The sequence below is a fragment of the Lynx rufus genome, unplaced genomic scaffold (assembly GCF_022079265.1).
Source record: "Lynx rufus isolate CCGP_SWC_20201006 ecotype Redwood Valley unplaced genomic scaffold, mLynRuf1.p SCAF_18, whole genome shotgun sequence".
NCBI classification, from domain to species: domain Eukaryota; kingdom Metazoa; phylum Chordata; class Mammalia; order Carnivora; family Felidae; genus Lynx; species Lynx rufus.
In genome coordinates, this window is record NW_025814832.1 from 25,373,630 (window position 1) to 25,398,671 (window position 25,042).

The following is a 25,042-nucleotide window of genomic DNA, read 5'->3' on the forward strand; positions in this document are numbered from 1 at the left end:
TCTTGCTAGAAAGGGCCTCAGAGACTCCCCCCACTCCTCAAAAAAGTCCCCAGACCACCATTTGCTATCCACTGATCCTGGAACGGTTGCAGACAGTACCAGCTTGTATGATAATTCCTTTGTCTGCATGTTGACGCAGGTATTATAGAACCTGAAATCCACTGTAGTTTATATTTGCTGTATTCCCAGGACATTCTGCAGAATGGACAAGATACCTGTGTGGTTAGTCATTGTCCTTTTCCTACTATTTTGATGGTAGTAAGGCTTAAAAGTAAACATGGCAGGGGGCACCCGGATTTGAACCAGGGACCTCTTGATCTGCAGTCAAATGCTCTACCCCTGAGCTATACCCCCCTCTGCCAAAGAGGAAGGGATTATACCTTAATTGTAGTGTTCACTGACCAGACTTCTCTGGTGATTAATAGTGGTTTAGTACCTACGATTGACTAAACCTATGATTTCAAGTTTCCCAGGGTGATACAAAGAACCAAGGGAAGATTCTTCTTAGCAGTGCCATCCTCCCTGCGTGCAACCTGAGCTGCACTGAATCCCCCAGTCCAGCGCTGTGTGTAGGAGAGGAAGTGCTTCCCTTGCCCGTTTTGACCCTCTCTGCTCCTGTACCAGATGAGCTTCTATTGTCTCAGTTCTCAGCATCTTCAGTCATTTCCTCTCCCCTTGCTTCTTCAAACATCAACAGGTTTCCCCTAGGCTGGAAAGCTCTTCCTTTAGCTGTGATTGCCCGTCCATTTCTTCTTTCTCACTACCAGAGAGTCAGGGACTTCATTTCTTTATCCAGCACCTGTGTCTGCAGTTCCGCTACTCTGCATCTGCTTTCTCGACTGCCAGTAATCTTTTCCCCTTGGAGTACGGATCTTGTTTCTCCAACTAGACTGTAAGTTCCTTGAGGGCAGGGATCACTTTTCATTCGTCCTTGTATTCCCCCACAGTAGTTGGCACAGCGCCTGGTTCACTATAAGCCTAGTTTGTAGTTGCCAGCCAAACCACAATCCTAATTAAACTCAACTCTCACATTGATTACACCAAACTAGCACCCAAGCAGCTGAATTTTGTTGGAGGAGAGCTCACAAGTCCTGTGTCATCTCATCAATCTCAAAATACCCTCTCTGGTATTCCTACACTACTGGCTGACTAGGTTCACTTTCTCACCAAAATGACTATTTCACACACTTTCTCCTGTCTCAGACCTTCCATATTGTCTCTCTCCTCACCCTCTTAGCTGAAGAGCTGGCCTCTTCCTTCTTCGAGAAAATCAGAATCAGGAGTAGTGCTGTGCTGGTAAATGGCTGACAACTGGCTTCAAAGGACCCGATTTATAGCATTTGCTAATTCCCATGGCGCAAATACTCCCACCTGCCAATTTCAAGCTACCAACATGAAGTAAGGATGGAAGCAGAGATCAGAGGGTGAGAGGTTCTACCTTGGCTTTGAAGATGGAGGGAGGGGCCATGAGCCAAGAAATGCAGGTGGCCTCTGGAAGCAACTGAAGCCAAGGAAACGGATTCTCTCCTAAAGCCTCCCAAAAGAATACAGGCATGTCAACCTGAGGTTAGCCCAGTGAATTTGATTTTGGAATTCTGACCTCCCGAAGTATAAGATAGTAGATTTGTGTTGTTTTAAGGAAATAAGTTTGTGGTGATTTGTTTATAGCAGCAATAGGAAACAAATACACTGTTGTAATCTAAGATACTATCACCATCTCTCACCTGCACGACTGAAATAGAATCCTAACCTGTCTCTCTGTGTCCATCTTTTTCCTTTCCTTTATTGTGGTAAGAACACTTAACATGAGATCTACCCTCTTCACAGATTTTTAAGTGTGCAAGACAATATTGTTAACTATAGGCACAATGTTGTATAGCAGGTCTCTAGAACTTACCCATTTTGTGTAATTGAAACTTTACACCCATTGGTTAGCAACTCCCCGTGTCTCTTTCCTCGTCCCTGGCAACCACCATCCCACTCTCTGCTTCCATGAGTTTGACTGTTTTAGGTACCTCATGTAACTCAGTGTTTGTCCTTCTATGATAGGCTTATTTCACTTAGCATGATATCCCATGTTGTAAAATACTGCAAAAGTTTCTTCTTTTTTTAAGGCTGAATAATATTCCATTGTACGTATTCTCTATGTCAGTTCTGGAGTCCCTAAACATCTTCCCCACAGCAGTGTGGGTGATGATTTCAAATCCCTGCTCAAAACTGGCCAAAGGCTGGCATTTCATCCATTTGGGATAAAATCCAGACTCCTTACCTTGGACTATAAGGCCCTCTATGGCCCTGGCTAACTGTCCAGCTATGTTGAATTGCTCTCGCCTCGTTCACCTCTCCAACCTCTCTGGTCCTGGCGCCTTTGCGGTAATCATTCCCACTGCCTAGAATGCCCGCCAACTGTCAGGTGCCCAACTGTCTCTTTCACCTCTTCCAGATCTTAACTTTCTAGTGTCCAGTTTGCCTTCATTAAATTATAAACTCGGCATGAGAACAGACAGCGTGTTCTGCACCTAAAGTGGGGTAGTTGGCTCCACTAAAAGAGGGAGCGACCACTAGAGAGTGTAGCCAGCGAAGGTTTCTCAGTGGTGTCTTGGTAGCTGATGTTTGTATTCTTTTTAGAGAGACCAGGGAAAAGGATTCCCTATCTGGTTTTGCAAAAGGTTGTTTTCTGACTTCTTTGGGTAAAGAGATGGGTGGGATTGCGGATACAGAATTGAGCCTATTTTGAAAAGGCAGAATGGTACCTGAGTTCACGTCTTTTCAAAATGCCGTGTCTTCTATTGCTGTTTTAGTTTTGTTCCTCCTTATTAAAAATTTCAGTATTATCTAGTAAGAAGAAACCAACTTTGAACAGATAATATTCAGGATGAAAATTTTAGGATTGCAGTAAAAAGAATTTACCAAGCCTTTACCAGCAGAGGGGGTATAGCTCAGTGGTAGAGCATTTGACTGCAGATCAAGAGGTCCCCGGTTCAAATCCGGGTGCCCCCTTGACTACCTTTAAGTTTTTCACAGTCAGGTATAACCCAGACATCTAAGGGTTCTCTGAATCTGAAACTCTGGAATCCTTGTCGCTTCTACTTGGCTGATTTCCCCCAGCAAGTACTTGTCCTTTGTACCTGAGAAACAAAGAGCAACACCCCGGAAGTTGAAAAGGGATTACTTTGCCAAGCCTTACTACATACCCCAAACTCGTGGAATCCCTGTGGGTAGAAAGAAGACGCAGAACTATTTTCCTGAGATTGTTCTGTTCAAGATCTATTGGTTTAATGTTATAGTTTCTTTTTGGGTAACAATGGAGTGCCTGGCCAGGGCAATATTATTTTGCTTAGTTCATACTCTGAATTGAGAGGACTAGGGGAAGAGAGTCCAAGTTTGGAAGGTTTATCTATGTGGTCACGAAGTTTAAGACCCAGGGCATAGAGAAGATAGGTCAAAAGTAGACGGCGTTCTCTTTCTTTACATTAGCTCAAAGGCAAGAGCTTTGGTCTGATCAATGTACAGGTGGTAAGTTTGAGGCCCGGTGTCCAGGAAAGGGGTGAAAAGCTGGGTATTTCTTGGGACTGGGCTTTGCACCAGGACAACAGTCTCCATGTCCAGGCTCTTGACGCTTCTCAGTTATGGGAGCCATTGGGAAAAATGCACTCCAGCATTCCCCCGGGGCTCCAAAGGATGACACAACCAGATTCCGGGTTTAAAATATCACAGCTGCCCCCTGACCCAGGCAGCATGCCTCTCCCTTTCTCCTTTATTTTTCCTTTTTTTGGGCAAAATCTAGTCAAGGGGGACGCCGTTGCTGCTTTAATTCTTATTATTTCCCTGTGGCCCAACAGTGATCTGACAACAGATATCTGTCCCGCCTTCAGGTTGTGAAACTCGATGGCCTCCTATTACTAGTTCAGTGGTTCTCAAAATGTAGTCCCCCCCCCCCCACCAGCAGCATCATCACCCAGGAACTGGTTACAAATGCAAATTCTTGAGGTCCCACCCCAGGCCTACAGAATCAGAAACTGGAGGTGTCTTAACAAGCTCTTCTGGTAATTCTGATGGACACTCAAGTCTGAGAGTCACTGCAATAGTATATCAGTTTGCATCCGGTTGTAACTTTATTTTTGTAAATTAAAATGAGCCTATGGGTGTGCCTTCGCCATTTTGACATATTTGAAGCGCTTTGGGGAAGGGCAAACAACAGGTCTATGACACCGTTAATAAAGAAAGTTGGAGAAAGGCTTAATTTGTGGGTTTTCCTCTCTTGACCAACTCCCCCATCGGAAACGGAAAGCCAAAATAGGGGAGTAATCTTGTCCCCTGACCCTGGCGCCTCCAACTGCCTGACAACATGTGAGGCGGCTGGCTGGCGGCCGACCCAGAAATCCCGACACTTTGGGCGCAGATTATGGGGACGCGCAGCTTTTGTACTTGATTTGTGCGAACATCCACTCCTCCTCCTGCTGGGTACAAAGCAAAAGCGAAAGCTTTCTGCTAACGGTTGGAAAATGAGGAAGGCATTTTACAAAACTCGACTTTCTGTTTTCTTTTAATCTAGGATCCAATGTTAAGAGTAGATCCAGTAGTTTGTTAACTACTTTACCACAGAGTGAAGGAAAAGCCACGAAGGGGGCACCCGGATTTGAACCAGGGACCTCTTGATCTGCAGTCAAATGCTCTACCACTGAGCTATACCCCCGCGCCGCTGCTGCGCTTGGAGATGGCTCTTTTGGATGCTAAGACACTGCTACACTGACAGTAGGGAGAAAGAGTAAGGGGAAAGGAATGAAGGAAGAAAGGGGGCCAAGGGGAAAGCAGAGGTGTCCGGACCCGGAGAACCCCGGGAAAGCTGCAGGGCAGAGCGCGGGAAGGGTAGAACTAGCTCGGGCTGCGAGGCGCAGTGTCCCGGCGGTAGGGACGGGTTCCGCCCTACAAATGTGGAAAAGGATGTGGGGGGAAGGGAGGCTGAGGGGCGGGGCAGGGGCTTCCCGTTCCGTCCGCAGGTTCACGCCAGGTACCTACGGGCACAAAGGAAAGTCCCCGAATCTGGTGAATCCAGTCGGGCGTTCCGGAGCGTTCCAGCCCCACCCTAGACGGGTGCGAGGGATTTGCGCGCCTCTCTCTGCCCGGGCTCCCCAGATGTGCAGCCAGACCGGCTCCGCGCGGTCTCCAGTGCCAAAGGGCCCCTGGCCTCGGGGCGCACCTCTCCCGGGCACCTTTTGCTGGAGAGCGCCGGGGCACGCGGGACCCTCCCGACGCACCTAGACGCGCGCCCCCGGCCCCGCAGCCCTCCCCGGAATCCGCCCCCGCGCAGCCCCACGTCGCCCGGGGAGCGCGCCGCCCGCGCGCGCCCCTGTCCGCGCCCGCGGCGCGTCCCCGCCCCGGTGCAGCCCCTCCTCCCCGCTGTGTTTATTAGGGGAAGGAGGGCGGAGGCGGAGGCCAGTTCCCTAGCTCCAGCCGCCGTCGTCGCTGCCTGTGTAGTTGCAGCCGCGGCCGCCTCCCGCCAGCTCGCTCCGGGGAAAAGAGAACGCGCGCGAGCTCGGGCGTCCCCGCCCCAGCCCTTCCCGGAGCCATGAATCCCAACTGCGCCCGGTGCGGCAAGATTGTGTACCCCACGGAGAAGGTGAACTGTCTGGATAAGGTGAGCCCCGAGATCGGGAGACGTGTCGTTGCGATCCCCGAGCAATGCTCCAGATTAGGGGAGGAGAGAAGGGCCGGGTCTCTGCCGCCTCATCCCAGCGATCCCGGGAGGAGGGAAGGAGGGCGGTGTCACAGGGTATGTGGACAGACCCCAGTCTGGAAACCGGGAGATCTGCTGCAAGGCGAGGAGTCCGCGCGTGGCGGAGGGCCACTACCGGAGAAGAGTGGGCTCTGTGCCCTGGGGCTGGGAGGACGGAAGAGGAGTAGGGAGGCCAGGCCCCGGGGTGGGGGAAGGTTAGGGGTGCAGTCCCGCCCCCTAGGGCCGGGAGAGTGAGAGGAGACGGCCGCTCCCTCTCCCCGGCGCGCTGAGCGCCAAGTAGGCGGAAGCGCGGGGCGCTGGGGGAGGGGGAGGGGGAGGGGGAGAGGGAGGGGGCGGCGGGGGGGGGCGGGGCAGAGGCTGGGGGGCCCAGTGAAACCTTCAGCTCTGGCCGCAAATGGCCGGACTTCATGGCCTGGAGACTGGGGGGCGGGGGCTATCAGCCGGCGAATGTTGCATCTGGTGAACTGGGCTTCGGATAAGGATCCGAGCCCCTCTGCGAGACCCCTTTTTTTGGACGACCTGCACCCCCCTCGGTGGTTCAACGCTTAATGGACTAGCAGCAGACCTCCTCTATAGCTTCCCAGCCCCCACCTCAAATTAGAAGCCAACTCCCGGGGCTGGGCTGCCCAGCCAGAGCGGGGCGGGGTCGGGTGCTGGAGTAGGGTGGGTGGGGGTGCTTTGCAGAGATCTCCTGAAATTGTGCTCAGAGCCTGAGACTGGCTTGTAGAACAAAGAGCTAACTTTTCAAAGCAGGTTTCCCCAATGGAGGGTGAGGTTGGCTGAGTTCAGGGGAAGCCAAGAAAAGGGGGAGGTGTTAGGAAGAGGGGAAGGTGGCCTTCTGGAAATTCACGGTCCCCTGGGGGCCCTTACGCGTCGTCTCCCCCATCCATGCTGGACTTGTTCATCTGGTTGCTATTATACTTTTGGAGGGGGGCGGAGAGTAGAACTGGGTGTTTCCAGCAGTTTGGGGTAGGTTCTGGTCTTTTAAGCTCCCTGAGATACTAAGGCGATGCCTCCCCTCTGCATCTTCTCCCCACTCTGGAGGAGAAGCCTCTGTGGTTTTGTCTCCCTCCTCATCATGCCTTTTGCCCACCTCCCAAAGCTGGCTCCAAGTCCAAATGTTCCCTCCTAACTGTCTGAACTGGCAGGGGTTGGGGGGCATGGGATGGAAGAGGGGTACAGAAGTCTGGGGCCAACTTTTTCATTGCACACCTGGAGCCAGGGTTTATTTGGGAAAGGATAGTTCATTGGATACTTTTGGTCTCTTCCCTCCCCTTTGGGATTGACGCTTTCTCAGTGATCTTTAGCCTCTGAATCAGGGAGATGGGATTGTGTTCCCAGGTCCTGAAATACATTTGAACTTGCTCTTGGGGGAATCGAGTATATAGGGCTGCTGCTGTTTCTCTGTCTCTCCTGGTCTTGGCTGGGCAGGAGGAGAGGAGGGCTTATATTATGAACACAAGCGATGTGGGTGCTGACCTTCCCAAAGACCATGCCAGCCTCCCGAGGGCAGGACTTGAGCTTGGAGGCACTAGCTAAAGAACAGACTGTCCTTGCATACTGGGATTTTTACCTTCCCCTGGTGGGGAGGGATTTTGGCCTCTGCATTTCATGTGCCTCTCTTATTCTCCATAGTCATGGACTATGGAAAGAGGCTGTGGGCTCTTTCACCTGTATAAGGCAGAAGCAACGTAAGGTGGAGGGATTATTGGGCCAGGAGTTGGGAGACTTGATCCTAGTTCCAGGTCTGCTCCCACCAGCTTTATGAATGGCTCTAGGCCTCAGTATTCACCATCTGTCAGATGGGTATGAATGATGTCATTTCCTTGGAGGTGGGACAGTGTACTAAAGTGCCCAGAAGGGGATGTGGTATAGGCTGTGCCCTCTCTATCTTTCTGGGATAGTCGGTCCAGCCCCACATTCAGCTCCCTCGTAAAGTCTTTTTTTTTTTTTTCTTCAACGTTTTTTTTTTTTTTTTTTTTTTATTTTTGGGACAGAGAGAGACAGAGCATGAACGGGGGAGGGGCAGAGAGAGAGGGAGACACAGAATCGGAAACAGGCTCCAGGCTCCGAGCCATCAGCCCAGAGCCTGACGCGGGGCTCGAACTCACGGACCGCGAGATCGTGACCTGGCTGAAGTCGGACGCTCAACCGACTGCGCCACCCAGGCGCCCCCCCTCGTAAAGTCTTTTGAGAGTGCTGTGTGCCAGAGGGGAGAGGGTAGTGATCCCACAAAGTGCCTTCCCCTGGGGGTTCTCTTGTCCTAGCTGGAAGAGGACATTCAGGCAGGTGGGGGCAGGTGGGGTTGCCCTGGGAAGGAGGTTTTTTTAAAAAGCCCCGTGAGGGGCTCAAACTCACGATTCTAAGGTAAAGACCTGAGCTGAGATCAAGAGTCTGACGCTTGACTGTCTGAGCCACCCAGGTGCCCTTCCTCCTCTTTTTTTTTGAGCTCTCCTTACAGGAGGTGGCCCTGGGGAGACCTCAGCCCCTGCACTGAGCAGGAGGCCTTGAATATTTAGATATCAGACCTGTTCCATGTAACCCTCCCCAGGCAGTAAGGACAGACACTTGGACTAGGGACCTGGTGCCCAGAGGACCGAGACCTGGGAGGGGGGAACATTCAGTCCCATAGGTGTGGTTGCTAACCAACTTCCCAAGGCCTGCCATTTTATAGGAGAGAGTCAAATTAGACTCATTTCACTACAATTTCCCTATGGCACATAGCTCACGATGTGACCCAGAGCACAAGCCACGTCCTTGGTGTTAGTCTTTTCTCCTCCCTGAGCCTTATCTCCCGAAGGCTTAAGTGGGTAAAGGCCATGTCACCTCTGATGGCCACCCTGCCCCCAACCTGCAGTACCCAGTATGCTGTGCACGCTGAATAAATATGTATTGCTGATGACGATGTTTGAGGAAGGAGGTCGAAATGTGCTTCCCCAGAGGACTTCTGGGCTTAGAGTTGGGGGGAGAAATGGGGTGACCTCATTCACTCATTCATTCGACAAATATTTATTGAGCACCTGCTTTGTGCCAGGCTCTCTGAATGACTGCTGCAGGAACGTTTGGGGAGGAAGAGAGTCTGTGTCTTGACACGTCCTCTACATTTTGAGAAGGGTGGAGTTTTGTCTCCAACCCTGTTGGGAAGCATTTGTATCCGGGGACCTGTGCACTGTCTAGAATCTCCCCTGGCTTGCTTTCCCAGGCTCCTGAAAACAGGTGGAGATATTCAGGAAGGCTAGAGGACTGGTAGGCTGCTAGTTTCCCTGGAATGCTTTTTTTTTTTTTTTTTTTTTTTTTTTTTCTGGAATGCTTCTTTGGGAGGGCTCTCCTCCTCTGGTGGTCTGAGCCACCCCCCACCCCCCAGGGGGCAGCAAGGCAGAAGGCGGCTGGGCTAGACACAGAAGAGGAGGCAGGTCCATGAAGCCGTGGTGCCCCATTTTCCCAGCTGAACCCCACGATCACTTTGTGATCATCCGTTCACAGGAGCTACTCCTTATTGCGACGTGTCAGCTTCAGTCTTCACAAAACCGATGCGATTGCTCCTCTGAATTATGAACCCCCTAAGCGGAGGCTCAGATAGGTCATGCGGCTCACTCCCTGCTCACCCAGAGCTGTGAGCAGCCGCTTCCCCTACCTGCACCGTGATTCCAGAGGGAGAGTGGCTGGCCCAAACCTCGACCAAGTATGGAGGACCTTGCTTCTGCCCTCATCAGCCTCCATTTGCCTTTCTGTGGAGTGGGGTTTCAGTGGAACGGGTTGTAGTTTTGGAGCTGTGGGTGAGAGCGTGGAGGGCACCGCCGGTGCCTGGAGATGGGCTGAGAGGGTTCTTATTGGGACTGGACATCTGGGTTTTGTGACTAGGGAAACTGTGGACTCCCAGGGCAGCAGGAAGGATTAGAGTTGCACGCCCAAAGGTGTACTTTGCCCCCCCCCCCCCCCCCGAGACTACAGGCTCAGGAATGCATCTCTGAAAACTTCTTATCTGGGGCCTTCAGGAAAAGGGGGTGCTCTTGCTCTGGGACAGAGCCAGTGGGGCAAGGGAGGGAGGCAGACAGGTCCTGGTGGGGCCGTACTGACTTATTTCCCTGTGTCATTCACTGGACCCGACTGAAACAGGGATGGGGTTTCTTTCCTCTTGGGGTCCCCTTGGGGTCCCCAGCCCAGGCTTGGCCCACAGGGACTGTTGGGTGACTTGTCATCTTCTGTTCCCCCTTCCACTCCTCCCTCGCCCCGCTCCAAAGAGGACACAGTAGCGGGAGCTGCCGGATTTTCTTTAACCTTGGAGCCCTCCTCTAGAGAGAGGAGGGAAGTGACAGGAAGCCGCTATCAGTGCTGGGCTTGGAGCCTGGAACTGGGTCATCTCATTCCTCCCACCACCCCCACCCCGCCCCTCTGTGAGACCACTTTCCAGACTCAGAGACTGAGTTCAGTAGTGACCCTGAAGGCACTCGGTCCCCTCTTGTTTTCATTATTCTGCTCCTGAGCCCCATGTAGGGAACAGGTGACTACTGCCCCAGCCTTTAATGTGTTAGCTGAGAGCAAGGGGTCTTGGGGTGAGGGGGGAAGAGCCAATGATGGAAATGGGCCCCGTCCCCTCATGGGGGCCCCCTTTCTCCAAAAGGCAGCTAGGAGGTTTCTTGTGGAACCTCCTGCACCCCCAGCCTGGCCAGTCTGCTCTGTCCCCCTTCCCCAGGGGCTCAGCTCCAGGGTGGGGACCTGGCCATCTGCTAGGGTAGGGCTGTCTCTTTCTTTCCCTGTGTCTCCCCCAGGTCGATCAGGAGGCAGCGTTGGAGGTCCCCAGTCCTAGGACAGTGCATATTCCTGCATATATGTGTGTGAAAGTGGGTCATGGTCCGGATTCCAGAGAATGTTTTTCCTGGCAGGCCCCTGAGGGGGTGGGGGGGAGGCGGAGGCCCAGGCAGGGGCCTGTGCAGCTAGGCAGGCAGCGGCCAGCAGACTGGGTGGTGACAGGGCTGGGGCACTCTGCCAGCACCTCCCAGGCATTGGGGGAGAGAGAGGGGCTGTGACTTTGGGGGCTGGTGGAGGCCGGGACTACCCTGTTCTGGTCTGCCAGCCAGGTTGCATGTGCTGGGTTTTTGTACAGAGAGGAGTCTGGGCTGGGCTCTGGGATGGGCCCAGGTTGGGGTGAGGGCCAAGCTTACGCCAGCCGTGCCTTTGCTTCCAGACTTCCAGCTGGCCATCTTCCCAAAAAAGTGGTTCTCCTATCACTTCATTTACTATTCCAGCTTTGGAGAGTCTCCTCGATAGGGAAAGTACCCTGTTAGAAGGTGATTACCCCCAAATTATCCCCTGGTCCCTGGTTGAAGTGGGCCAGGGTGGAGGAGGTGGTATCCCAGCTTCTCAGCTTCCTTTTTTCTGTCCCCTCTTCCAAAGTGTCCCAGAAACATCCCTTGGCTGGGCAACACATTTTGAAAAGCCCTGTCTTGGAGGGATTCCTTAACAGATGGCTATGAACCAGCCCTGTGCTGGGCACCTTCGCGAGTCTCCCTGGGCTCTTCCCTGGCTTCCGGCCTCCTTCTTTGAGGGGTCAGGAGTGTCTTCCTCTGACTGCTGGGAAATGGGGCTGAGACGGGCCAGCCAGGTCACCAGACAGCCCGGATTCTGGGGTCCTGGAAGCTGGACTCCAGGTTGGTGTTGATCCTGGGCTGCCAGGGGGGGCGATTTCTATATCCTTTGTGTGGGTTTGCCCGAGAATCAGCATTTCTCAGGATGGGAGCATTTCTGTTGCATCGGTCCCCCTTCCCTCCTGGTCTTTGGTTCTGTTCCCCTTGACTGGCCCCCCTGGATTGGTCCCTGGGTTTTGCTGGAGTCTTACCCGCATTGTAGCTGTGGTTGGGCACAGGGAAGCCCCACCTGCTTCCCAGCACACACAAGCCTCCAGCGGGAGCTGCTGAGCCCCCTCTGCTGGGTTTGTACCTGTCATGGGGCCCAGCACCTAACATTCGTGTACTTAGAGGGGGCAAGCGCTGTGCTGAGTGTCTTACAGGTGGTTTCTCATTTGCTCCTCATTATTGCTGATACTCTTTTCAGACATGAAGATGGCTCGGAGGCATACGCCCTGACCAAGTTCGCACAGCTAGTCAGGGTGGAGCTTTGATGCCCACTGTGGGGGATGTACCTCCAAGCAGAGCTCTGTAATGCCTCAGAGGGAGAGCGGCTGTGGGGGTCCTCTCGTCCCAGTTATCTGACTGGGGCTGGGAGAAGGGGAAGGGAAGGAGAAAGGGTGTGAGTGTGGTGGCCAGAGCTTGGGGCACCCACCCCCCACCTGGTCACGGGTCCTTCGAAGTGGGAGGTATGAGAGCTGGAGCAGCGCCAGGGGCCCATGTGTGGCGGTCCTGGAGCGAGAGTGAGGAGTGCCAGGGTTTCGGCCCAGGGGCCTGGTGGCCGGCCCTCCTCGCCTTCTCCAGACCCTGTCAGGCTGCGGGGCTGCCCCTCTGAGTTCAGCAGCTGTGGCTTCTTAGCAACCCTGGTGCAGCTTTGCATAAGCAATGAGGCTTCTGGTGGTGGTGGGGGGGGGCAGCAGGAGTGGTCGGGGGAGGTGGGGCCATCCTTCTGGGGACAGCTTGCCACTGTTAGAACCGGCCCCTTCCACGCTCACCCTTCGTGCCTGCCCGTCTCCTGCTCCTGACAGCTCAAATGGCTGACGGGTGGGGAGTGCGGAAGGGAGGAGAATGTCAACGGCTGCCAGAGCCTGTGACTTGAGATGTCCCCGGCTCACCCCCGGGGTGATTCTGTGTCCCAGTCCCTGGGAGGGAGGGCTCCTTCCTAGGGCCCGAGTGCCCCTTCCCGAAGTCCTGGTGTCTGATGGGTGTCCCCCCTCTGTGCCTCTGTCCCCAGTTCTGGCATAAAGCATGCTTCCACTGTGAGACCTGCAAGATGACACTCAACATGAAGAACTACAAGGGCTACGAGAAGACGCCCTACTGCAACGCGTGAGTCCTGCCTCCCTCCCTAGCTCTTCCTTCTGTTCTCGCGATGTTGCCCAGCACTTGCACACTCTACCTGAGAAGCGTTCAGCGCGTTTAGTCCTCACCCCGGCTGGATGAAGTAAGGGCTGCTGGTGTGCCCATTTTACAGGGAGGGAAACTGAGGCTTGGGAAAGGCATAGTCTTTCCCCAGGTTACACGGCTAGCGAGAGGCTGGTTGAAACCCAGCCAGGCAAGCATGTTCTTCTTGCACCCTCCTGCGAGACAGGCCCTAACGCGGTCCTTCAGGGAACAGTGCTCTCTCTTACCCCCTGCTGGAGGGGCTTGGGGGGGCTTCTGGCAGCAGCCCTTCCTGGCGTTCATCTCTTGAGAACTGAGGGCAATGTGAAGGGGTGGCTGGGCCTGGGGCAGCTCTTCCTGCCGGTGAGGGAGGCCGTGGAGACCTTCATGTCTTTTCCGGTGGAGTTGGCTGGGGCTCTGTTCCTTTCACACTGGGACCCGCAGCCTGTCCTGATGCGGGGAGGCGGGTAGAGGTGGGGTCCTCCATCCAGAAGGACACCCCTCTCCCATCCCTTGCAGTTCCGGAGAGTGCACCACCTTCTACCTTCAAGTTGACGTCATATGTAGCAAGTGTAAACTCAGTGCAGGTCCACGGTATATGCAGGACCTCCCAGCCACCCTGCTAGTGAGGGCTTCAGAAGGTCAAGTCACTGAGTCACGGCAAAATCTGTATTCAAAGAAATTCAGGATCTGACTTGTGTCTAGGAATTTCTTTGGTCAGGAGGGTCTTCGCGGCAGAATCGCTGAGGAGGGGAACGCTGGGACTTGTCGAAAGGGGTAGGGGGCTTAAACACCCTTGAAAGGCTGCCTCTCCCTCACAGCAGCCCCAGTCCCCTCCTGATACCCCAACCTCATCATCCCTGGGGGTTTGAACATTCATCAGGCAAGGGTGCCTGCCAACTGCTATATGCCAACCTGTGTCAGGGACTGGGAAAGGAGATTTCTTAAAAAAATTTTTTTTCTAATGTTTATTCATTTTTGAGAGAGAGCGTGAGTTGGAGGGGGCTGCATAGAGAGACGGAGACACAGAATCTGATTCAGGCTCCAGGCTCTGAGCTGTCAGCACAGAGCCCAGTGTGGGGCTCAGACTCACGAACCACAAGATCACGACCTGAGCCGAAGTCGGATGCTCAACCGGATGCTCAACCGACTGAGCCACCCAGGGGCCCCTGGGAAAAGAGATTTCTAAATGACAAAAATCTCAAGCCCAAGAAGCAACCTGGATATTGTCCTTGCTGGGAGGGATTGGGCACTGGGAAGGCTGCCTGGGGTAGAAGGAAGATCCCAACTCTCTCCTGGCTTTTGCTTCAGCTGCCTCCTCTCTTCTATTAGCTTCCACTGGTCCTCTCCCCCCTACCAACCCCTCCCACCCCCCAAGGGAAATGGGACATTCTTAGAATTCTTACAGGCTCACACAAGCCCTGATTCTCTGCCACTTCCTCCCTCTGTTGGGGAGCGGGGTGGGGTTCAATAAAGCCAGAGGCCCGGGCAGTGTAACCCCTTCATGGCTGGACCACTTGGAGCTGGATTCTGGGCCCTGAGACTCCTTTGGGGGCAGTTTCTGAGCCTCGGCCCCACCCGGCAGAAGTCTGGCTGAGCCACGTCTCTTCCTAAGACTCTAGTAGCCTAGCATTCAGTGAGCATTGGGAGTTGGTGACAGCAGTCAGCCTTGTCCTTGTTTCTCGGCGTTTTCTCAGCCTGATGCTAACTGCTCTCACCCTCTTCTGGGGAGGCTGCGGTAAGTGGGGGTGGGGACTCCTGGAGGTGTTGGGGTCTCTGGGGGCGGTAGAAGATGAAGCACCTCTCCCCGGATGCTGCTTCCACAGTGCCCAGGCAGAGGCTCCTGTCTCTGTCCTGGCCCCCAGCCAGAGAAGCAGACTGGCCTCTCTCTGTTTCCCCAGGCTTTACCGCCCCAGCCTCTGCCCTGCCCAGTTGACCTTTGGCCCAGCTGGGATGTTACCTCGGAGGACTCAGAGGACTCGGAATGAGAGCTGAAGCTCTGGGGGGATGTGTGGCCCGGCTGTGTCTCACCTCCGCTGGGAGTGGGCAGAGTAACACCCTGCCGGAGGCGCTCACACTCCCTCAGCCAGCGTCTGCTAGCAGTTGGTCCGGACCCAGCAAGCCTGACGAGGTGATTCCAGGATAAGCCAGATGTAGTAGGTTCGGCCTGCAGGGAGCACCCTCAGGGCCTGTCTGAGCTTCAGTTTCTCCATGGTTACACATTCCTACCCAGGGATGCGGGGCCCCTAGACCAAAGAGTACTGAGCACCTGCCATGTGCCAGGCACTGTCCCTGCATCCCCTCTCATTCCTTCCTGTTTGCTTTCTGCCTCTGGCCCCATCCTCCAGTGACATTCAGGTTCCTGAATCTTGGGGTTTGCCAGGGTGTAGCTTTGCCCCCACCCCCATCCTGGCCTTGCTTTGTGGACCTCAGGCCTGGCTTCCCTCCTTCTCAGAAGTAGCGTCTGCTCAAGACCCAAGGGGGCAGGTGATCTCTCCCCGCCCTTTGCCAGGGAGTTGGACCCCCCCCCCCCCCGCTCAGTGAGTGAGAGTGTATGAGTTTGTTGTGCAGGGAGGCTTCTGTGTTCTGCCTCTTTCTGGCCAGTCCCTGAGTCAGGATCTTGCAGGGGGTGGTCAAGAGAGAGCAGAGGGCTGCCAGTCATTCCCCGGTTGGCTTCTCAAGACCGAGATTTTAAAATGTTCCGGAAAGGGACTGTAAGCAGCCAAAGGGCCTCTTCTGTTTCTCTCATTGCACTAGGCTTGTTTTGGGGTTAGGCAGCAGAGAGAACCCAGGCTAGATCACAGCCAGCCTGCTGGGCCGTGATGGACCCCCCCCCCCCCGCAAACATACCCTTAAACACGTGCCTGCTGCGGATCCAGACACATACGCTTTCTCCTGGTGTGGGGCCGGGGAGAGATGCCAGGGAGTCAGACTGAATAGGTTGCATCTGTGTCGTACTTCCAGGCACAGCCGCCCAGGCACTGCCATGGCAAGGGGGAGGTGCGCCTTTCCGCTTTTGCACAATGGCTCGTGGTACCAGAACCACTGTTCCTCAGATTCTTTCGTGAAACGTCTGGGTGGGTGGAGTGAGCCTGCTCCCTTGGGTGAGAGGAATATTTACGCCCTCGATTATTTGTTTTGTAAACCACATTTTCCGAAAGTGGGGCTCATCTGTCCGCGTGCACGAACCTGCCCCTTTTCCTCCATGCAAATAGTGTGGGAGTGTGGAGGTCAGAGGTGGGGTCGGGGTGGGAAGAAATGTGCCTGCGCCCTCCTCCTTGGGGGCCACGAATCAGTGCAGGCTGCACACCCGAGACAGAGTTGCAGACCAGGGGAACCAGGTTTGGGGATATCAAGTGTGGAGGTGGACATGGGCCAGGGAAGAAAGGGGGAGGCGCTCAGATGCCCCCTCCCCCTCTTCACTGACTACAGATTTCGGGGTCCATCCTTCACAGTTTCCTTGAGCTGTGTGATGCGGGGCTGAGGAGGCTGGAGATGGCCCCGGCACTGGAGAACAACTTGACTGCGGTCCTGCTCCTTCCCACAGGTCTCAGAGTGTGGGGTCTGGGTGCTCAAAACGTCTCTGGATTCTGCCAGACTGTGTCGAATCCCAGCTGCTCTTGGGGATGGGGCATTGGTGGGAAAACCTAGGACTGGGGTCTGGGGCTTTCCCACTTCCCTCTTTCCTGCCTCTGATGGGGAAAAATGGGATCAGACGTGTCAGGAAGTAGGTGTAGCACCAGGAGTGGGAGTGAGAGGCGGGGCAGGTGTGTGATGTGTGTTTGGGATGGGGAGGCAGGCTCAAAGGGGCGGCCACAGTGGCCAAATGCAGTCTCTTCCCCCCCCTCCCCCCCCGCCACCCCGACCCCGACTCGTTCCCAAAGCCTTAAATCCAGAGATGTCAGGGCCTCAAGGAACCTCAGAGATCACTTTGTTTCTGAACGAACCCGTTTTATAGATGAGGAAACTGAGGCCCAGTGCCTCTATGCCTTACCCAACTTGGCAGAATTATTTCTCTTTATGTATTGCCATCAGGGACTGGTACCAGCTTTGATTTTGCATCTTGCAGCCTGAGGGCTGGTAAGTCCCTCTTCACGTCTGGCCTTGATCCTTCTGGCTGCTTGTGTTTTTCCTCTGGTCAAACAATGCTTCCTTGTTGCTTCCTATCCCCACCATTTCAGCCCCTCAGGCCTGGGGGACTGGTAAGAAACTGGGTTAGAAAGGAGCCCTCCCCGCCTGCCCACGGGCAGTGTTCCCAGCAGGAGAATCAGCAGCTCCTTCCAGAGGCAGGATGTAGGGGCTATTTTTTTTTCCTTTGGTAAAACCAAAGGCTCCTTGTTGCTTTTGTTGATGTATTTTTGTTCCTCCTTGAACAAAAAGCTGTGGTTTTTGAAGGGGTCCGAGGCTGGAAGGGGCAAGGTTGCTTATAGGAAGGGGGTGCTGAGCTTTCGGGATCTCTGGTCTATTCTGGCTCAGCCTCTGGAATGCAGCTAATGGCAGAAGCAGGAGTGGGGCTGTGCCTTACATGCTGTCCCTGTCACCAGTAGCAGGAGCCTCGATATCCTCCCTGTCCTCAGAGTCCTGAGCAGGAAGGTAACTCAGAGGTCCTTAGTCAGAGGACCCTTCTCCTGCATCCCTGCGCATCACTGTCTGCACTCTTGAGACACCTGCTTTGGAAAAGTTTTAATTAAAGGAGGAGGTGGCTTCTGACTGAGACCCCACAGGGTCTCTCTTGACGCCCTAACTTGGCAACTGGTTGGGTTTGAAAGATAAAGTACTTTGTTCTTCACCCACGCCGCTAAGCACATCTTTCATTTCCCCAGGGCTCTGAGAGCTGGGGGTGGACTGGGTCCATCAGACAGAGAGAGAGTGAGAGAGAGAGAGAGAGAGAGAGAGAGAGAGAGAGAGATGGCAGCCTCCCCCTAGATGGCCGGGCAGCTGTGGTGGAGGGGAGTGCACTGGGCAAGGTCTTTGTCCTAGACGCTGAGCAGCAGTTTCTTTTTCTGTAAAATGGGCACAATGATAACGCCTGCCTTTTCTAACCCAAAGCCTTGTGGCAAATCTCAAGAGACAATGTGCCTCAAGTCTATCAAGAAGTCACTCGGTATGCCTGTAAGTTCTCCCGGAGGTCTAGGCTGCTGCCCACTGCTGCCTGATTACCCTCCTGGTCCCTGTTCTTGCCCTCATGGATGCTAGGTCCCTTTCCCTGTGCCTACCCCCCCCCCCATCCCCGGCTTCCCGTCCTAGTGAACTTGGACTGTGTCCATGCCTCTCTCATCCCCAGAGCAGCTGATGCTGCTGTCAAGGGTGGGAAGGGGCATCGGCAGAGGGCCCACTGCCTGGAATAGTTAACAAGGGGCTGGGTGCAGGCTGGCCCACAGACGGGACAAAGAGCAGCTGTGCTCTGCACCAAGCTCCAGGTAGGGTTGGGACACCCAGCTCTTCCCTCACTCCCTCAACCGTGATGCAGTCTGTTGGTGAGGCTGGGGTTCCGTCAGGGTCACTAGCTGGGGTGGGAGCCCCTCGTCTGCCTCAGCACCCGCATTGGCACACACACACATCCATTCATCCCAACTGGGATCTGAGGGTAGCGGGTGGTGGTGGGGGGGGGGGGAACTTCAACCTGAGAACAGAGAGGGAGGGAAAAGGTAGAATTCCCAGCAATTGTTTCTGGAAGGAGGTCAAATCAGTTGCAGCCCTCTTGGAAGGCAGTCATGTTGGTGGGGGAAGGGCACAGCACCGATGTTTGTGCGTCCTTCCTTCTGAAACGCACCCGTGGCACCCGTCTTCCTCACCGACATTGTCTATGAGGATCCTGCGTTCACGGCCTCCTGGTTTTGGCCCTCATGAGCTACTCCGCAGCTGAGGACACCCTTGCTGTCTGCGCCTCTTCCCCCACCCCCACAGACTCTCTCTGTCTTCCTGCTCTGCCGCTCTCCTGCCTGGAGCTGAGGATGGGGTTGCCATGGGAACCTGAAGCGCAGTGAGCAGGGGAAGGGAAAGACAGGGTTGTCTCGCCAGGGCTGGGGGCTGTGGGGAGGGGACAGGGTTGACCCAGTAGGAGGAATAGATGTCTGCCTGCCTTCTTCTGGCTTAGGGTTGGGGCTCCGGGGGGGCAGGGTAAGAGATTGGGGGTTCTGGAGCTCCTCTTTAATCTAGTTAATCTAATGCAGGATTAAAGTCTCCCCCACGTCCCCCCTTCCTGCCAGATTAAGCTGCGTGAACATCTAGGCTGGTCTCCCCTCCCTTCTGATGCGATTGGTGCTCTGGCTGTCGGGGGCTAAAACCTGGGGGTCGTGGTGTCTCCAAAGAGAGGGTGATGAATACCCGACAATCCCGTCCAGAGGCACTCGCGGCCTGTTGGGAGGGTCTCCTGATGCCCTTCTGGTGGCCTGTCGGAGATGTGTGAATGTGGCCTGGAATGTGGGCTGTTATGCGTGGATCTTCTGGCTCCAGTGGCTACGGGACGTGCGTCACTGCAGGGGGCCCATCTATGTATTCATCGTGTGTGAGGAACAACACAGCGTGTATGCTGTAGGAGCCTCAGAACTGCAGTGGGGGGGTGGGCGGTGCATGTCAGGTGCACGTGTCTGGCTGTCCTTGGGCCACTGGAACAGGAGCTCCATTTTAACCTTGTACATTCAGGGGGTGCCTGAGTGGCTCTGTCCTTTAAGTGGCTTTTTTAAAAACATTTTTTTTAACGTTTATTATTAAGAGACAGAGAGAGACACTTTTTAATCTTTTTTAACGTTTATTATTGTTTAAGAGACAGAGAGAGATGCAGCATGAGCGAGGGAGGGGCAGAGAGAGAGACAGACAGACACAGAATCTGAAGCAGGCTCCAGGCTCTGAGCCGTCAGTATAGAGCCCGATGCGGAGCTTGAACCCGTGAACTGTGAGGTCTTGATCTGAGTTGAAGTCAGACGCTTAACCACCTGAGCCACCCACGCGGCACCCCAAGCGGCGGACTCTTGATTTCAGTTCAGGTCACGATCTTGTGGTTTGTGAGATTGAGCCCCACGTCGGGCTCCATGCTGACAGTGCACCTGCTTCTGATTCTCTCTCCCTCCCCCCACTGGCGCTTGCTCTCTCTCAAAACAAATCAATAAACTTAAAAAAAAAATTTTTTTTTAATTAACCTTGTACATGTAGGCAAATTAGAAACCCCAAGTTTGCAGATTCGCTCCAGAGCACATGTGTTTGCTGAGCCTGCCAGCCTTCCCCCCCAGATGCTAAGCAGTGCTATCTCAGAATTGACCTTTCAAGTTTTGGGCCACAGCTGCTGGGATGTTTTCCTCGTGGTGCCCTTGCTTCAAGACCTCACCTCTCTCTGCCACAGGATTCTCTACCTGCAGATGCTCTCCTCACCATACCCCGCACCCCGTGACACCTTCAGAAGGGCTCTGATCTGGTGGGAGGGTCATCTCTGAAGCCTTCCTTGCCAGGACCTCAGGGTTAGCTAGTTCCGCTGGAGATCTTACTTGGATCCCTCCTGCTGTCATCTTTCTAGTCTCTAGGAACAGACTCCTGGTTGATCCTCCCTTTTTCTGGAACTGCTGAGCAATTTTGAATGGAGCTCCTCAGCTGTGGGTGGCCCTAGCTTCCTGCAGCTGGGCCAGGCCTGGGGACCGGGCCCGTAGCCTTAGCCCCATAGTCATCCACGGGCCATTTCTGTTGCCAGCTGCAGGCACCTGTGTTTGCTTTTCAGTCTCATCCCTCCCTCCCTCCGCGGGGGGAGCTGAGGGCCTGAAGTGACCTGGGAGCCAGGACCCAGGTGTGGCATTGGAGGCTGGGGTGGGGGTGGGGGGACAGAGGTGGAATCACCTAGGTCCAGGACAGTGAAACCAGCCCAGAAGCAAAAAGGATTTGCCAAAGTCACCCAGAGAGTCAGTGGCAGGACCAGAGTCCAGCACTGTGTCCATTCTGGTCACACACTCCTCCTCACCTTGGTTTAGTTGTGCAAATCCAAAGTCCTACCCTTCACAAGTGGTGGCTCACAGGGAAGTTATGTGTTTACAGGTAGCACTGGCTCAGGGTGGTGCCAGCAAGAACCTCCCAGCTCTGGGGAGCACACAGGACTGGGGGGGGGTGCTCATTTCCGGCTCTAGGGCGCATGTCAGCCCGCTGGGATGAAACATGCCTGGAAGGAAGCAATCCGTCTCTTACCTGAGGACAGCGTGTGAATCGGAGATCTGCAGGTGGTCACAGTCATGGTGAGGTGCGGTCACCCAGGGCTGCAAAATAGCCGGACCTCAGCTCCTTTTCAGAGAAGCCACTCACTAGTCCCTGAAATAGTTGGGACCCATGTGGCCCCCTAGCCATTTCACATACCAGCACATACCCACAAGCCACAGTGATTCAGCGCTACGTCTCCTCTAGCTGGTTTGCTGGGGGACTTCGTGATGACCCAGTGGGATGTAGGAGATCCAAGTTCTAGTCTTGGTCCAGCTTCAGTGCCTGATGTGACTTTCATGTATCCAACAAATGTTCGTTGAATACCAGGTACTGTTCTAAGGAGTTTGAGGTTAATCAGTGGACAGAAGAGACCAAAAACACCTCGTTTCCTGGAGAAGTAGAGAGAGGACAATAAACCGATGTGATAAAGAAGTTAATTATGATAAGTATTAAGTGCGTGGTCCCAGCACGCTATTTCCTCCTCTGGGAAATGAGGAGGTATGACTGCATGATCCTGGAGGTCACTACAGGCTTGGCTCTGAGGGCTGCCCTGGTTCCAGCTACCTCCAAGCCAGCCCTCTTTCTGGGGAACAGGCTCCTGGTCTGTCCCGTGTCTGCCAATTGGAGGGTTTGGCTCAGGATGCTGGGCCCTGGGCAGACTGGGTGCAAATTTAGATGCTACCACTTACTGGCTGTGTGCCTTGGCCACATTGTTCGACCTCTCTGAGCCTCAGTTCTCCCTTCTGTCAAAGTGGGAAAGTAGGGCATTTGTGAGGATTTGGTGAACTAAGTAAGGCACGAGGAGAACATCAGCCTTTGTTACGGCGTTAATCTGGCACTTGAGGGCCTCAAGCTGACTTTCTGAGTCCAGCTGATTTCTCACCTCCAGTTAAGTTAGCCCTTGTTGGCCCTTTGAAACACCACTCTGGATGTGTGCATTTTCTCTCTTTCACCACCTCCCCCAGGAAGCCCCCCCCCGATATGTATGTCCCATTCTCCTTTACTTCTTTTTTTTTCTTAAGTTCTTATTTTAATCACCTGGTGTTCATCCCAGGTGCACTCCTTAGTCCCCATCACCTATTTTACCCATCCCCCCACCCACCTCCCCTCTGGTAACCATCAGTATTCTCTATAGTTAAGAGTCTGTTTCTTGGTTTCTCTCTCTCTCCGTCTCTCTTTTCCTTCTTTGCTCGTTTGTTTTGTTTCCATTCCCTTTTACTTCTGTCTCCATACCCCTCCTGCCCTTCCTCTGCTTGGTCCCCATTTCTGGTTTTAGCTGAAAGCTTTGTCCTGACCTCTGCTCTATCGTCTCCCCAGTCTAGTTAGGCCGTCCTGGGTGGCCCAGGCCACTCAACCTCCCTGCACACGAGATTCTAAGGCGTGGATTATCCCCAAATAAGGGTCATCCGAAACCCTCAGACACTGTCCCTAGGGCCTCCCTTTGGCTCAGCACAGTTCTCCATGGCCGGCCAGCCACTCGGGCCTGATGTTGTCTTCCCAGTTCCGCCCCGGCTAAATCTGAGAAGCGCTTGCCTCCCCTCAGCCCAGGGTGATGCACATCGTGCTCGTGCTGCTGGGGCAGGGACAGGGGCTGCTGGCGGAGAAGAGGAAGTTTCCAGGAGAGTCATGTCTCTGAGAAGCCAGGAGGCTCCTGCCCCTTCTCCAGAGTGACCTCTACTCTGTTTTCTCTCTGCCCTGCAGACACTACCCCAAGCAGTCCTTCACCATGGTGGCTGACACCCCGGAAAACCTCCGCCTCAAGCAACAGAGCGAGCTCCAGAGTCAGGTGAGGGGGTGGGGCTGGCCCTGCGGCCTGACCGGGAGGGAGGGCTGTTGTAACCCTTGGATTTGGCAAGGGCTCCTTCCCCCTGTGGTTACGAAGCAAGGCCAGGGTGCTGAAATCCTGGTACTTGCCTTGTCTCCCTGCCCCCACCCGGGCACCAGTTGCTTCTTATTTCCTGCCTTTATCAAAGGAGTGGAGGAAGGCATGCCCCCTCCCCTTTCTACCTAAAGTGGGCTGGGGGGGTATCGGTATCTGATTCTTTCTGCTCCAGGAACTATGGTGTGGCCTCTAAAGCCCACTTCCTCCAGGAAGCTGTTTCCTTCTCCCTCCTCTCCACTCACAACCCACCCCCTCCCACCCCCCAAAGGAGGGGACTCACTTCTCCAGGCTGGTGCCAGCCTGAGGTCAGTCGGCTCTTTATGGCCATGTCTCCGAACCTCCTCCACCCCTCAGAGGGCCGCTGGGAAGGGGGCCTCGCCCTGGGGGCCTGTCCTACCTTTGTCTCCTTGGGCCTGGTTTTCTTGAGCACCTGCTTTGTGGGGAGTGGTGTGTGCCACTGGTGGGGGGAGAGGGGAGAGATGGATTGGTGCCCCAGGGAGAACTCAGTCTTTAGGGGACACTGAGGAATAAGCAAAGGGTCCAGAGCCCTGAGACCTGAACAGGTCACTCTCCCTAGTGGTCTGGGAGGGCTCCTGGGACAAACCTAGGCTGGACTGTGAAGAGGGGGGCAGGGCAGGGCGGGGCTTCTGCAGAGACCCCCTGAGGGACTTAGCCAAGTGGGCAGGGTGCCCAAGGCCAGGAACGTGTTGGGAGGTCCCCCTGGGCCACAGAGGGGGATCTCTCCTGATCCCTCCGGAGTGGGGCTCCTGCTGTCTGATGTTAACATGACCTCTCTGGGGCCCTGTCTCCTAGTAGGTCGCGTGAAGGAGGACCAGCCCTGTGCTGCCTGGGGCTGTGGGCGCACTCACTCCCTGACTCCTCCCGGCAGCTGTGAGGAAGGTGCTGTGTTTTTCCCGTGGTGCAAGATGAGGAAACAGAGGCCCAGAGATATTAGGGGGCTTGCTAAGATCAGACAGTGGTAGTAGGGGTAATGACACTGTGAACCACTAACTTGTCGAGCCTCTGATGCCTGGGCATCGAAGCTCCCTCGGTTCTCAGCCTGTGCGGCTGGCAAGGTCGCTTCTAAGGTCACTTCTACTTTAGGGAAGAGGGAAGGGACGCTGCTGACTTTAAAGGCCGGTTTGTCTAATTCTGAGACTTGTGCTCTTTCCCGTTTTCCACCCAGCTCCCTAAGGAACATTGTCTCCACTTTGATACTAAACACGATAGTTCCTCGTGCTGCTGGGAACATTTATAGTTTAGCAAGTGCTTTCAGTTACTTTGCCTCATGGATCCTTGACCCCACTCTGGGGGATATCAGATGAGGGAACTGAGGCTTTGCCTGTTGACACGCCCAGCAAATGAAGTTGCAGGATCTGGCCTCTGGTTTTTCCACTCCCGAGTACAGTGACCTTGACCATGTACAGCCCTGGTGAGGCCTGAGGCTCAGGCCTCCCCTGTTTCCCACAGCAGCTGGGAACAAGTAGGGGAAGCTGGTTTTTCCCTCAGCAGCAGCTTACATCTGCCAGCCCAGAGGCGGACCCTGCTTGGCGTGAAACCTGTAGTTAAGGGGGAGCCGGTATGGATACCAGACCCCTGCCAGCTGAGGAGGTCAGGGTGGTCCAGCTGGCAGGGAGAGGGGCTGAGGCAGCTCTGGGGCCTGGGCCTAGTCTACACAGGGAAGATTTTGGCCAGACCCTCCTTGGTCAGCCGCGTACTACCGCCCTGGCCTCCCAATCCAGTAGAAGGCCCCCTGGGGCCAGAGGTGGAGGGGGCTTCCGGGGTGGGTAGACCACAGCATCCAGGGCGACCCGGACTCCCCCCACAGCTTGAGAGGGACGGTCAGATCCCCAGTTGGTGGGGTCCCCATCAGAGGAACCTGGAAGAAGAGGTATGGGGAGCGGACATTAGGTCTTTGGAAAGGTGTGGGTCCAGAGGTGTGAGAGTATGTGCACACACTCAGGCAGAGGCCAGGGCAGACACACACACACACACACACACACACACACACACACACACACACACACACCTACTCTCAGGAGGAGAAACTCAAACCCTATTAATTCCCTTAGCCTTTGTCAGTCCCACAAAAGCACGCCTGTAGCTCTTTTTGCCCCTGGAACCAGATCCCTGAGGGGCGGGGTCTGTAGGAGGAAGCGCCCGGTGCTCAGGCTCCAAAGGTTCCTCTGCCTTTGCTCCCTGCTCCCCAGGGGCCTGGCCTGCTGCTCACCTCCTGGGCTC

The 25,042-nt window shown here is 54.8% G+C and overlaps 1 protein-coding gene and 3 non-coding genes across 4 annotated transcripts in view; 2 read left to right on the forward strand and 2 right to left on the reverse strand.

Moving 5' to 3' along the window:
* Positions 1-282: 282 nt before the first annotated feature.
* Positions 283-354, reverse strand: TRNAC-GCA (transfer RNA cysteine (anticodon GCA)). The gene has a single exon. It is a non-coding gene; the product is annotated as a tRNA-Cys (tRNA).
* Positions 355-2,928: 2,574 nt separating this feature from the next.
* Positions 2,929-3,000, forward strand: TRNAC-GCA (transfer RNA cysteine (anticodon GCA)). The gene has a single exon. It is a non-coding gene; the product is annotated as a tRNA-Cys (tRNA).
* Positions 3,001-4,624: 1,624 nt separating this feature from the next.
* On the reverse strand, positions 4,625-4,696 carry TRNAC-GCA (transfer RNA cysteine (anticodon GCA)). Its single transcript has one exon. It is a non-coding gene; the product is annotated as a tRNA-Cys (tRNA).
* Positions 4,697-5,438: 742 nt separating this feature from the next.
* The window catches only part of LASP1 (LIM and SH3 protein 1), a 39,557-nt gene continuing 19,953 nt past the window's right edge, over positions 5,439-25,042 (forward strand). Inside the window, exons 1-3 of the mRNA XM_047081166.1 lie at positions 5,439-5,638; positions 12,596-12,690; positions 22,621-22,705. Coding sequence (XP_046937122.1) covers positions 5,570-5,638; positions 12,596-12,690; positions 22,621-22,705 — 249 coding nt within the window. The 5' untranslated portion in view covers positions 5,439-5,569. The remainder of the gene's footprint in view (positions 5,639-12,595; positions 12,691-22,620; positions 22,706-25,042) is intronic.